At 43.8% G+C, this 12634-nt stretch overlaps 1 protein-coding gene across 7 annotated transcripts in view; it reads right to left on the bottom strand.

The window, feature by feature from the left end:
* The window catches only part of GIT2 (GIT ArfGAP 2), a 1410467-nt gene that overhangs the window by 1119910 nt on the left and 277923 nt on the right, over window positions 1-12634 (bottom strand). For all 7 annotated transcript variants that reach the window (XM_044068490.1, XM_044068492.1, XM_044068493.1 and 4 more), the window contains exon 6: window positions 10778-10908. In XM_044068490.1, coding sequence (XP_043924425.1) covers window positions 10778-10908 — 131 coding nt within the window. The remainder of the gene's footprint in view (window positions 1-10777; window positions 10909-12634) is intronic.

Here is a 12634-nt window from a genome sequence, read left to right as displayed (position 1 = left end):
AGAGGCAGTGGAAGTGGGCCTAGGAATCTTGGCCTTCTTCCACAGAGGTTCAGAAGGAGCTTCCAAAATGGGATCCATCCTTAGTGCTAATTTTTTAAGTTGCTGATTTTCTACACATAGATTGAGAGCAACCAGACAGCTGCATAGGGTCTGAGGAACGAAGGACTGGCAGATTGAGCAAGCGGTTTAGTCATCCTCTCGGCCTAGGCAAAAAACGCAGTGGTTGTGTGAAGCTTTATGAGATATCTGGCGCCCAGATTGGCATTTACCCTTTTTAGCTGACATTGGCTGAAAGTTACTACAACAAACCAAGCTTCAGCTAGAAGTCAAAGAAGAAAAAACCCAATGGGGTTCTTAGCTTTTAGACGTCTTGTGGTGAAAAAGTGAAGCACACGATGTGATGGTAGTCTGCGGCTGAAAGGTTCTGAGGTCTGTGCGTGCAGACGTCACATTTAAGGCCCCTGGTTTATGGCCCTACGTGTGATGTCCCACGCAATTACAGCAGCCAAGCTGAAGCTTTTGTATAGGAGCAGACGTACGGGTTACCTGAGGTGGGAAATCCCACACCAAGAATACTGCAACATAGGAATAGAAGGACATCTAAAGTAACAGAGGCTGCCATTGAGCCTAGCGCCTGTAGGATTAGTCTGGCTGGAACACTTCTGTTCTGAATAATATGGTTTACTCGTGAGCTGATCTTTTGGAACCTTTCTACTGGGAGTGAAGCAAGTCTTGTAACTGTATTTAACAGAGCTACGATAAATTCCAGCTGCTGTGTAGGTTGCAGATTTGACTTTTTATAATTTATTGATGTGCCTAAAGTGCAAAGATGCAGTGTGTAAACTCTTGCCCATTCTAGTTGATGCCTGGTGGTAGCGGTAAGGAGCCAGTTCTCAGGATACAGAAAAACTCGAGATCTCTGCAGTCTGAGACATGATGCTACCACTGCCATGCATTTGGTAAACACTGTAGGGGCTGTGATGAGACCAAACGGCAGTGCTCTGAACTGGAAGTGACTGGCTCCCAGACAGAAGCGCAGGAATACCCTGGAGCGTTTGTCCATTTCTATATGGTAATACACATCCTGAAGATCTATAGAGCACATCCAATCGTCTTTTTCCAAGAACAGAAGTATTGATTGTAAAGATCATCCGGAATTTGATTTGTTGAACTGGCTGAGATCCAAAATGGGTCTCCAGTCCCATGTCTTTCTGAGCACTAAAAATAACAGAGTAAAACCCGGATGCACTTTGGTCTGGTGGGACTTCTTGAATGACACTTTTTTTAAGCAGTCTTCGAATTTCTGTGACTGCTGCTTCCCTGTGACTAGGTGGAATGTCTGGGAGTCTTTTTGTATTTTTGGACTTGATGAAATGGGAATGATGTAGCCCTCTAGTGATGATTCCCCACACCCATTTGTCCAATGTCATTCGTAGCCAGGAAGATTGTTGCAGGGATAATCATCCCCCAACTGCCTCCAGAGGAAGGCAATTGGACCTCCGTTCAGGAGTGCTGATAGGAATTATCAGAGTAGGAATTTCTGGACCCCTGATTCTGCAGGCCACCTCTGCCTCTAGGACGGCATCTTCCATTATTACTTCCCCCTCTGCCCCAGGGAAAGTCCTTGCCACAAGAGTCCTAGATAGGCCCTTGTGACTTTTTGAACCATAGCCTCCCATTTCTCTGGTTCCTAGAACAGGGCGGTTGAGGAGTGGAGAAGCCTATGCCCAGGGCAGAAAGTCTTTGCAACATTCTCACATCTGGCCAGTGTGTCTTTAACCATGGATCCAAACAGGGATGTTCACTCAAACTGAGCATTGACAAATGAAGATATAAATGGCTCCGCAAAGTCAAACAAGATGGATAGTAGGACTTTCCTCTGCAAGTTCCTTCTTTGTGGCTGCCGCTATCACCATGGTGTCCATGGAGATGCCCTTAGCCCAATGCTCTTCTTCCTTGGGGGCAGAAAGGATCTGGTCAGGCCTCTTGGGGATTGGTTTTATGGAGTCAGGGATCTTTCATGCTCACTGCATTATCAATTTAATGGGCTTGTCTGCAGGCAGAGAAATCCAAGAGGTAGAGGGTTGTGCATGAAAAGCCTCCAGGTATACAGACTCCTCCAAGGAAGGCTGGAGGGAAGACCAGCCACCCCTCTGTTTAAGGATTTCCAGGATGTCCCCGAAGAAAACAGAGGGTGACCTGGGTAAACCTTCACCTCCATCAAAAATCGGTATCCTCTGTGAAGAACTCCTCCAGAGAGTCTAAGTGCTTCCTCTTGCACTTTATCTTTGCAGGGACTTCCTCAGGGGGATGTTCCAGGGAAGTATCTGAAGAGGAAATCAACAAGGTGGGTCTCTCATGAGGCTTTTGTGCCCCCTGTCCCAGGGAGGTGGCTGATGGTAGCTCTGGTTGAGGGAATACAGATGTTTAGCCCAACAGGGTTGGCAAGGACTGGAAGTCCACAATGGGCAAGGTCTTCTCCATGATTCAGAAGACCACCCCCCCACCCTGTAGAGGGATGGGAGCCCGGAACCGAAATAGACTCCTTTGGAACTGTAGTCCCACCCTGCACCGAGGAGGCGGCCCTTGAAGCAGAAGCCTGGGTTGAACCAATGAAAGCCGAAGCACCGAGGGACATAAAAAGTTTTGATAAAAGGGAAGTTGAACCCTGCCCCCCGGAACCAGTGACGAAGTCTCAACCCCAGGAGACCTCCAGTTCTGAAAAACAGGAGGAGCTCAAGACAATTCTCGGTTCTGGAGAAGAGATTCTTACCCGAACCCTGATAGTCAGACCTGGGAAGGGTTGGTGCCAGGGGTTCCAATAACTCAACTGGAGTTGGAGGAGAAAAATGAGATGGTGTCAAAATACAGGTCCCGGTGCTGACTTGGCTGGGAACCAAAGAAGACAGTAATCCCCTCACCATCAAGAGCTGGTCCACCAGCCTCATGATGTCTGATTCCGAGAGGCTCTTAGTGGATCGAACGGATGATGTAAAGGGAGACCTAGGTGGTCTCGACTCCATAAACGGGTTAGGTGGTTGGTCCTTAAATGGAGTGACCGAGGTAGAGTACCTAGATCTTGGAATAGAAATAGTTTTTGTCTGCTCTGGTACTGAGAAAACCTCTGGTGCTGAAGTAGTTGTCTTTTCAGAAATAGTAGTAGTGGGTGCAGAGTCTGTCTTGCCCATCAGTGCCAATGGAACTGTCGACACTGTAGGTTGTTTTATCGTTTTTGGCGGTTCTGAGGAACTGCTCAGAACAGAGTGTGACAGTTTCTTCTGTTCAGAGGAGGAGGAAGAACTGGCTTCAGTCTTAGACCCAGAAATAGCTTCTTCAAAATCACCTTTTAATGAGACTTTTTAATATCAATTTGTTTCTCCGCTCAGTTAAGGTTCTGGCAGAGAAACAGTGACAGAGTACAGTTTTCTTGTGTGTCTATTGTTTGGGTGTAGTACATTTACAAGACATGCCCATCTGAATCTGGCATTTTTCTGTTGCACTTCTGACATCTTTTAAAACCAGTAGTGCCCATTGAAGGTTTAGCTAGAGAAGCAGATTTATCAGCCATGATGGAAAGAAAAGGTTAAGGCTGATACAGGCCCTCACACACACACACACACACACACACACACACACACACACACACACACACACACACACACACACACACACACACACGAGAGGACAGCAAAGGTTTTTTTTTTTTTTTTTGGAATGAAAAAGGGGTACTAACAATGGTAACCAAGAATACCTAAAAGGGTAAACAGAGTACAAGCAATGGTACATAGATGAAATGGTAGAGGAAAAAAGGGGAAAGGATTACACAGACGCAAAAAAGCTTGAGAGAGGTCGGACGCATCTGACACGAAACGGTAAATGAGATCTGAGGTAACGGAGAGGAGCATTATGGGTAGAGCCTAGCTCGAGAGTTTGGAAGGCACGAGCTGAAGTAAACTGCAGAGTCTGTTCCGAGGTTCGGAACAGAGCCCACAGTCAAGGATTATGTAAAGATTGACAACATCAGATCAATATCTAGCAGAAAATCAACTCATACTAAACCCAAACACAACAAAATTCATGCTGTTCACGAATAATAGAATCCCAGTGCCCCATCCCCTTTTTACATCCTTTCTTCTAATAATTCCAAAATTGAACCAGTTGACAATAGCAAGTTACTAGTCGTCACAACTGACAACTCACTTAAATATGATAAATACATAGCCCTTTCCATTAAAAAGGTCCTTGCAAAACTTGGCTCACTGTATAGAGCCAAACCATTTCTCACTCCAACCACAAGACAATTTATTGCTATAACACATCTTCTACCAGTTTACTGTATGTTTTCCTTATCTTCCCTAACCATAGAAAGACTGACCTAACCAAATTAGAAACCTGCTACCACAAAATAGCTAGATTTGTATCTAACCTCCCCAACAGATCACACCACTGCACAGTTCTAAAACAACTAAAATGGCCTGAACTACCAAATCTACTAATCACTCAACCAACTTACTATTGCCCACACCATTAAACATCAACCTGACAACTGTCCATCCATAAAAATCTAGTACACTCTTACTCATCCAACCAAAAAAGAGTTTTGTACTTACCGTAACTTAGCATTGTGTTACCTATGCCACTATTCATCAGTCTTGGATCTTGGATCAGATATCGTATCCAAGCCGGCAACTTTACAGACAGGTTCTAGGCTCGAACTCTTCCCACTCCCATGATCCCTTGCTGCCCTCTAACCCCTCAGATTGAGTTGGACATGAGCTAGAATGCAGCTAAGGAGGACCTTGACCACCAGATAAGACAGCTCCACATCCTCTAAATCCTACAGGACAGGGGAAGGAGGGAGGGATAGTGATGAATAGTGACACAGGAAAACACAAATGTCAAGTTATAAATACATAACTCTGATGTTATCCATGTCACTATTCCACAATCTTGGGTCAGAGTCCCCACCGTCCCTAAATCCTGGGCGTCCTCATAGAAAGACATGCTGAAGAACTGTGGAGCCAAAGGAAGCCCTGTTCCTGGAAACAATGTCAAATTTGTAGTGACTAACAAAAGTATGAGGAGAAGACCAGGTGGCTGCCACACAAATGTCATCTATGGAATGACAGGCAAGATAGGCAGCTGACGTAGCCACTGACCTAGTGGAGTGAGCTCTGATTGGCCCTAGTAAGGACAAACCTTTGGATGAATAAACAAAGGAAATGCACATCAAAATCCAATGGGAGGTTGTTTCTTTGGACACTGCCTGATCCTTCCTGTTAATAGAGACTGCCACAAACAGCTGGTCAGACCTGCAGAAACTCTTTGTCCTAAGTATCGCATAGTGGTGCAACTGTTGCATTGTCACTTCACAGCAAGTTGTTCTCTGGTTCGATTCTCAGCTGGGGTGCCTTCTGTGTGGAGTCTGCATGTATTCCCTGCATTTGTGTGCGTTTCCTCCCACGTTACAAAGACATGCATCTGGACAGTTTCTCCCCAGGCCTCCGCTGAAATTTGGCTTTATTCCAAGTCAGACTTTCCTGGTAAACAAATGTTAAATAAAGTAGAAGCACAGTTGTATATGCACATCTAGCGTATGCAAGAGATATTTCCCTTTATTAGCAAAATTTGGAAAGAAGACTGGCAATTGGATTGACTGGTTCAAATTTGCTTCTGTGGCAACCTTAGGCATGAATAAAGGTTTAGTTCGAAGGGCCACTCTATCTCTATGAAAAACCATGAAAGGTAGTTTGACAGAAAGAGACTGCAAATCCAACTCCGAAACCCTTTTAGCTGACGTTATGGCTACAAGAAAAGCAGTCTTCCATGGCAAGAATTTGATATCACATGTGGCAGCAGGCTCGAACGGACTCTGTGTGAGAGACTGCAGCAAAAAGGAAGGGTCCCAAGAAGGAGGAAGGATCCTTGACAGGAGGTTAGAGCAGAAAACCCCTTTTAAAAAAGCTTTACACAAGCGAGAGAAGGCAGTTTCCTCACAAATATGGAAGTTGGAAAAAGCTGCCCACTGCACTTTTGATAGTTGAGAAGCTAGCTCCATTCTGAAACAGCAAGACAAGATCAGCAAGATATCTGAAATGGAAGCTGAAGCAGGATCAAGATTGCACTGCCTAGCCCAAACAGAAAACAGTTTCCACTTACTAGTGTAAATATTTCTAGAGGAAGCCTTCTGAGAGGCCAGGATAAGGTTCTTACCGGCAGAAGGTAGCTTGGGCTGATTCAGGATTACTGGAAGTGGACAAACCATGCCGTCAGATGAAGTGTCTATAGGGTGGGAATCAGAAGCGGAGAGGGATGGGAAATCAGATCCGGAATGGGATCTAGTACCCAAGGGGGGTACTTCAAATGAGACCGAAGAAGGGGAAACCACACCTGCTGAGGCCAAAATGGGGAGATGAGGATCAAGGTGGCCTTGAGGTGACAGGCTTTCTGAAGTACTCTGGGAATGACAGACAATGGAGGATGGGTATAAAAGGAGACTCTGGGCCAATCATGCAGCGCAGCAACCCTGGGGGACTCTCTGTTTAGGGGAATCAGGGCAAAATACTGGCTGCATTTGTGTTTGAGAGAGAAAGCAAACAGACTGCAGCTCAGCTGACCCCAAGCAAAGGAAGATCTTTCGCCACTGAAGGATTCAAGGACCACTTGTGAAAATTCAGGATTGCCCTGCTGAGTCTGCCAGCATAGTAGACGCTCCAGGAATATGCGCTGCAATGGGAAAGTGCCCCAAGGACATCACCCATTCCCACACTCTCATGGCCTCAATACAAAGCAGATACGAACATGTGCCCCATTGCTTGTTGATGTACCACAAACAGCCATGTTGTCCGTGTGAACTGCAATGGTACCTGGAGGGAGGCAGTCCTGGAAGGCTTGCAACGTGAGGATGACTGCCCTCATTTCCAGGACATTGATATGCAGTTTGGTTTCTGCTTCAGACTACATGCCTTGGACCATCTGTCCCTGAACATGCCCCCCCCCCCCCCCAACAGGGAAGCATCCGTGGTCACTATGGCACTTGAGGGAGGAAGAGAGAATGGTCTACTGCTAGGAGGTTGGGAGACTGGATCCACCAAAGGAGAGGATGCCTGCACACTGGTGTGAGGTGGATGGGAATTGACAAAGGATGAACCAGGGAAGACCACTGAGCAGTTAAGTCCACTGCAGAACCCTCATATAGAACCTGGCTAATGGTACTAGATAGATCACAGCCGCCATGGACGCTAAGGCCCTGAGAACAAGGTGGGCCTGGGGATTATGCAGATTGAGAAGACACTGAACATGGGATCTTGGGAGGTGTACCCAACAGAGCGGGAGCACTGCAATCTCTAACAAAGTGTCCAACTGAATCCCGATGAATTCCAGATTTTGGGATGGAATCCGGTTGGATTTGGGGAGATTCACTAATGCCTAACTGATCGAAAAGCTGTAGTAGGTACTGACAGGCAGTGGCCAGACTATGCTTCGTGGGAGCTGTGAGGAGCCAATTGTTGAGGTACGGAAACACCCAGAATCCCTGCAGTCTCAGGTAAGCTGCGACCACTACCATGCATCTGTTGATCACCCGGGGGGGGATGTGGTGAGACCAAAGGGCAGGGTCCTGAACTGGTAGTGATTGGCCCCTACTTGAAACAGGAGATGTCTCCTGGAGCGCCTGTCTATTTTTATATGATAGCACGTGACCTGGTGATCTATGGAACACATCCAATCGTCCTTGTACAACAAACGCACAATGGACTGGACAGTGACCATCCAAAACTTGGACTTCTTGACAGAGATAGAGACTGCTGAGGTCCAGGATTGGATGCAGGTCCCCCGTCTTCTTTGGCACCAAAAAGAAGCAAAAGTAAGTTCCAGATTCTCGTTGTCCTGGGGAGACCTTTTGGATGACTCTCTTTCACAGACACTTGAGCACTTCATCCCGAGCTAGCTCCCTCTGATGGGGTGGTGCATCAGGGAGGTATCTCCTGACGGGAGGAAGCTGGGAAAAGGGAACAGAATAACCCCTGGAAATGTTTAGCACCCAACGATCTTTTGTAATACTTGCCCAGGCCCAGAGGTGCAAAGACAATTTTACCCCTGACTGCCTCGAGGACAGGGCAGTCAGGCAACTGGGGCTGCTCAGAGAAGGGTTCCATAAGCCCTTATTTTGCAGACTTCTTCTGCCCCAGGGAGGTGTCCGCTGTTGAACCCTCTCCCCCGACCTCTGGAGGAGGGCTCATCTTGAGTGTCTTGGACGGCAGACTGCGACTTACAAAATCACATTTTCCTGGCCCCTTGCAGCAACTTACAAAAAGGAGCATTGAGGGGTGGAAAACTTGATTCCCACAGCTGGCAGTCTTGCCTTCCTGCTCACTGCAGGTGAGAGTCTCTTTGACCGAAGGGTCAAACAGGGTAGAACCACTGAAGGAGGTTTTGGTGAAAGACTCCTTAAAGCACATAGTAGAATTTAAGAATCACAGTTTTAAATTTAGAGTTATTGACCAAGTTGAACCTGGTAACAGAGAGGGTACCTTTTCTTTGTTGCTAGAGAAATTAGAGCTGATATGGCAAATCCAACTGAATGCCTTTACATACCCAAGCTTGAATGAAGCTTGCTCTATCTCCTGTATTAAAACTTAAAAGCTTAAGATAAACAGATCAAACTTTAGTTTTTAAGGAACATTTTACAAGGAATGTATGTTGTTTTATATGTTGTCACTATTCTTGTGTAAATGTGTGCACACTTTGTTGTTTTAAACTAGCACATTTTTTAACAAGTGCACTTATTTATATGATTCTTTAGTAACAAGGAAATGCAAGAAAGATTCAGAATGCATAGAGTTAAGTCTAACGTAAGCATTTAAATGCAATTAAGAAGCTGAGCTTGATTATAGGTCAAAAATATGTCACGACAAGTCTGAAATATTATAAAAGAAACTTTGTACTTAAATTTGTTTACTCTGATGAAGTTCTGTATGGTACTTGAATGAAAAGTGCTTCAATAAATTTGTGGACACTACTATTCTTCAGTCGAGCCTTCTTCCCATGTTACAAAGACATACGTCTGGTGCATTTCTCCCTGGGCAGCTGCCGAAAATTGGCTTTGTTCCAAGTTGGACTTTCCCAGTAACAAATGTTAAATAAATAAAAGAGGAACCAACACAAAATGGAAATGAAAATCTAAACAAATTCTAGTTGAAGTACTGAGTAATGAAAGAGATTTAAAAAACCTGGAAGAAGGACCTTCAGAAAAGGGAAGGAGCAAATTACATAAAAATAAATGGAATTTGAACGAAGCAATTTATGCAATGCTGGACAAAATTACGGTTACAAGGAAAAACAACATATGTAATATATAATGTATGTAAATGGAGTAATGTTAATATGATTTGTTTTCTATTAATGTATGGCTGCCTGTGGCTTGAGATAATTTAATAAAAAGGCATTAAAAAAAAAAAAAAAAGTGTTGTCAGAGTGCAGTCTAATGACAGCTAAATTTTACAAAGAAAGGCATAAACAATAGCAGTAAAAGGAAGACCAGGATAAGAAACTTGTGGTTAGGAGAGAAAGCAAAGTATCATATGGGAGCTTTAAAATAAAGCTTTAATGATAGATGACACCTTGGTCTGATCTTAGTTCAACTACCAGTGGCCTTCATGCAGATGGTCATGACAGAGTCTTGGAAATGCACCTTTTCTGGTGAAGACATTAACAGTGTCAGTGAATGAAGGTCAATACCAATCAAACTGAAGCAGCAGAAAGTCAGTCATGTTTCAGTAAGTGATTTCAAGAGAACTGTAATGCACATTAAAACACAGCCCAATGTCAGAACCTCAGATCATAAGTAGGATAGGCAATGCTCTTCAGCAAATGCAACATAGGAGAAACCTACGTCTCATAAAAGCTGGGCAAAACAAAACAGGAGGCTGGCTGTGGGCCAGACTCTGCAAAAGTAGCCAATGTCAGATATGTTAAAAACCTGGTGCAAGGTAAAACCAAAAAAAAGTCCTGCATTTGGAACGTTCTTTTTTCCTGCTTTCTAGGATTCCTTATTTCATGATTCTTTATGTTATTAGTGTTTATCACTTCCATTTTTCTTATCACTCCTTTTTGCACCTATAATAGAGCCCTTAACAGTATTTAACTACAGTTCAATAACTTTGTGAGATAACACCCTTTTCTAAATCAGTGCCTTCATCTCTTATTTGGGTAAGGCAGAAGCTCATACGTGTATATATATATATATATATATATATATATATATATATATATATATATATATATATATATATATATATATATATATATATATATGATGGACAAAGTATCATGCTGTGGTCCATAAGAAATGAGAACACTAATTACATCAGTCATGAATAATTATGCATCACAGGCGCACTTGTCTGGCTTCTGCAATGCTGCAGCACAAACATGCCGATGAACACAGTCACCATAACTTTCTCTCAATACTGTTGTCCATTTAGATTTTGAGAGAGAAATGTGGAAAAAAGGAAGAAAGAAGACATGCACGGTAAGATAATTTACAAATTCTAAATAATAGTGAAAATGAAATGTACAACTTTGATGAAGGCTGTATGGAGACAGGAATATAGAAAATCATTAAGGGTACAAAGTGTTTTTTTTGTAACAAGCTGTGGTCTGCATGGTTCATTTACACAGCATGCGGATTCTGGAAATCTGAAGCACAGATGAGTTGCCCATGAACCACAAAGAAAAGCTGTAAAAGTTTTCACAAAAACAAAATATTTAGACTTGCCTTGCATATTCAACTGGTGTTTTTCCACTTGAGTCTGGTGCCCCGGGATCAGCACCGTAAACTGTTAGCAGTTCTGCCTGTAGAACCTGCCCTGCCTTTGCTGCTACATGAAGGGGGGTGCTTCCTTTTTCCTAGAGTGCACAAAAAAACAAAAGTGATTACAACTTTGTGAGCCACTGCAGTATGCATAGCAGAACTGCAATCCACACACAACATTGTTCATCTTTTTCCCCAAACTAAAGTACTTGCAAATTAAGCACTATTACAAAACGCAATGCAATTATGCATACATAATAGATACAAAAAAAGCAGCAGTTAACCCTCAAACAAGGTAAAAAAGGAAGGTTTTGAGGCAAGAGTTTGAAGCAAGCATCAGGATAAACCCAAGCCACTCTATCAAGATGTTCCAAAAACAAGGCCCTTAATAAGCAAAGAAATGTTCCCCACAGGAATCAAGCCAAACCCTCAGATCTAAGGCTGGAAGACTAAAGAGTGTGAGCAATCAGTTATCAGTTGAGAAGTCCACTGTGGTAAGGGATAGCAAAGTTTTGAAAGGGAAAGATCCACTAGAACAAGAACTTTATAGGCCATATAAGACTGTAGAACAAGAACTTTATAGGCCATATGAGAATGAACACGTAACTACTGCTGACCTCAAAACAGTGGTGTAACTTGATGGCATCTAGATGCCCAAGTAAGTATCCAGGCTGTTGAATTCTGCACTAGAAGACATTTGGTCAAGCACAACATTCAGCAAATCCAAGTAAAAGACATTACAGCAATTCAACTGTGAGGAAATGAAACCACACACAACTACAGGAAAGCCAGCTAATGGAATTAGATGCTCATTCAGGAAATATTACTCAGATGATGAGACATGATTACAGCAGTCATCTGGTCCCATAAGGGTGAGCTGATCATAAGATATCACAACTAAATTCTGCACAGTTGACATGAATTTCACCACTACACTGGACAAAACTGGAATTGAAGAATTATGACTGGTGGCATGAATGGTAACTATGCTCATCTTGCTAGTGTTGAAATTTAACAGATTATCAATCATCCAAAAATACAGTTGTACCATAAATGTAGATGTTCAAGTGTATTCGCTATTGCAGTCATCACACTTGGGTTATCTGCCTGCAGGTAGCCCTCAGTCGGCCCGAATACCAGAGACTTAGTATTTCTGCGTCTGATGCTGTCGCTCCAGGACTGACGTCAGGTCATCAGGGGTATAAAAACAGGCAGCAGATGCCATTACATCAGTTTTTCTTGCCCCAAATGTCAGGAGCCCCCCAAATAGGGAGCTAGTTTATAGTGGGGAAAACATCACCAGTAAAAAGTAAATACCAATACCAATACCCCAGAAGGGGTTAGTAATAGCCATAGATAGGGGGGAGAGAGAAAACCAGGGGGCTGGAGGGAGGGAAACCAGGACTGCAACAGTGAATACACTCGAACATCTACATTTATGGTAAGTGTACACAACTGTACTATGTTCTTTGTGTTTCACTGTTGCAATCATCACACTTGGGTGGATTCCCAAAGCTGAAGAAGGGTGGAGGTGGTCAAGAAGAGTTAGGGCTGGCTAGTACGCCTTGCAAGACTGCTGTAGCAAATCCTGCCCTGGATTTGGAAAATATAGACAGGTGGTAATGCTTGAAGGTGTGTACAGAATTCCAGGTAGCAGCCTCCAGGATGTCCCTGGTAGGGACTCCCCTGAGAAATGCTGTAGAGGTAGATATTGTCCTAGTGGAATGTGTTCTAACTCCCTGAGGGGTTGGTTTCCCATGGTGTTTGTAGCAGAAATGGATGCAGTGTGCTATCCATTTGGAAATAGTTTGGGGCTTGGCC

Source organism: Protopterus annectens, chromosome 4.part0 (assembly GCF_019279795.1).
Source record: "Protopterus annectens isolate FY-2018-M chromosome 4.part0, PAN1.0, whole genome shotgun sequence".
NCBI classification, from domain to species: Eukaryota; Metazoa; Chordata; order Ceratodontiformes; family Protopteridae; genus Protopterus; species Protopterus annectens.
Note: the sequence above shows the minus strand (reverse complement) of the source record. Positions and strands in the feature narration are given on the sequence as shown.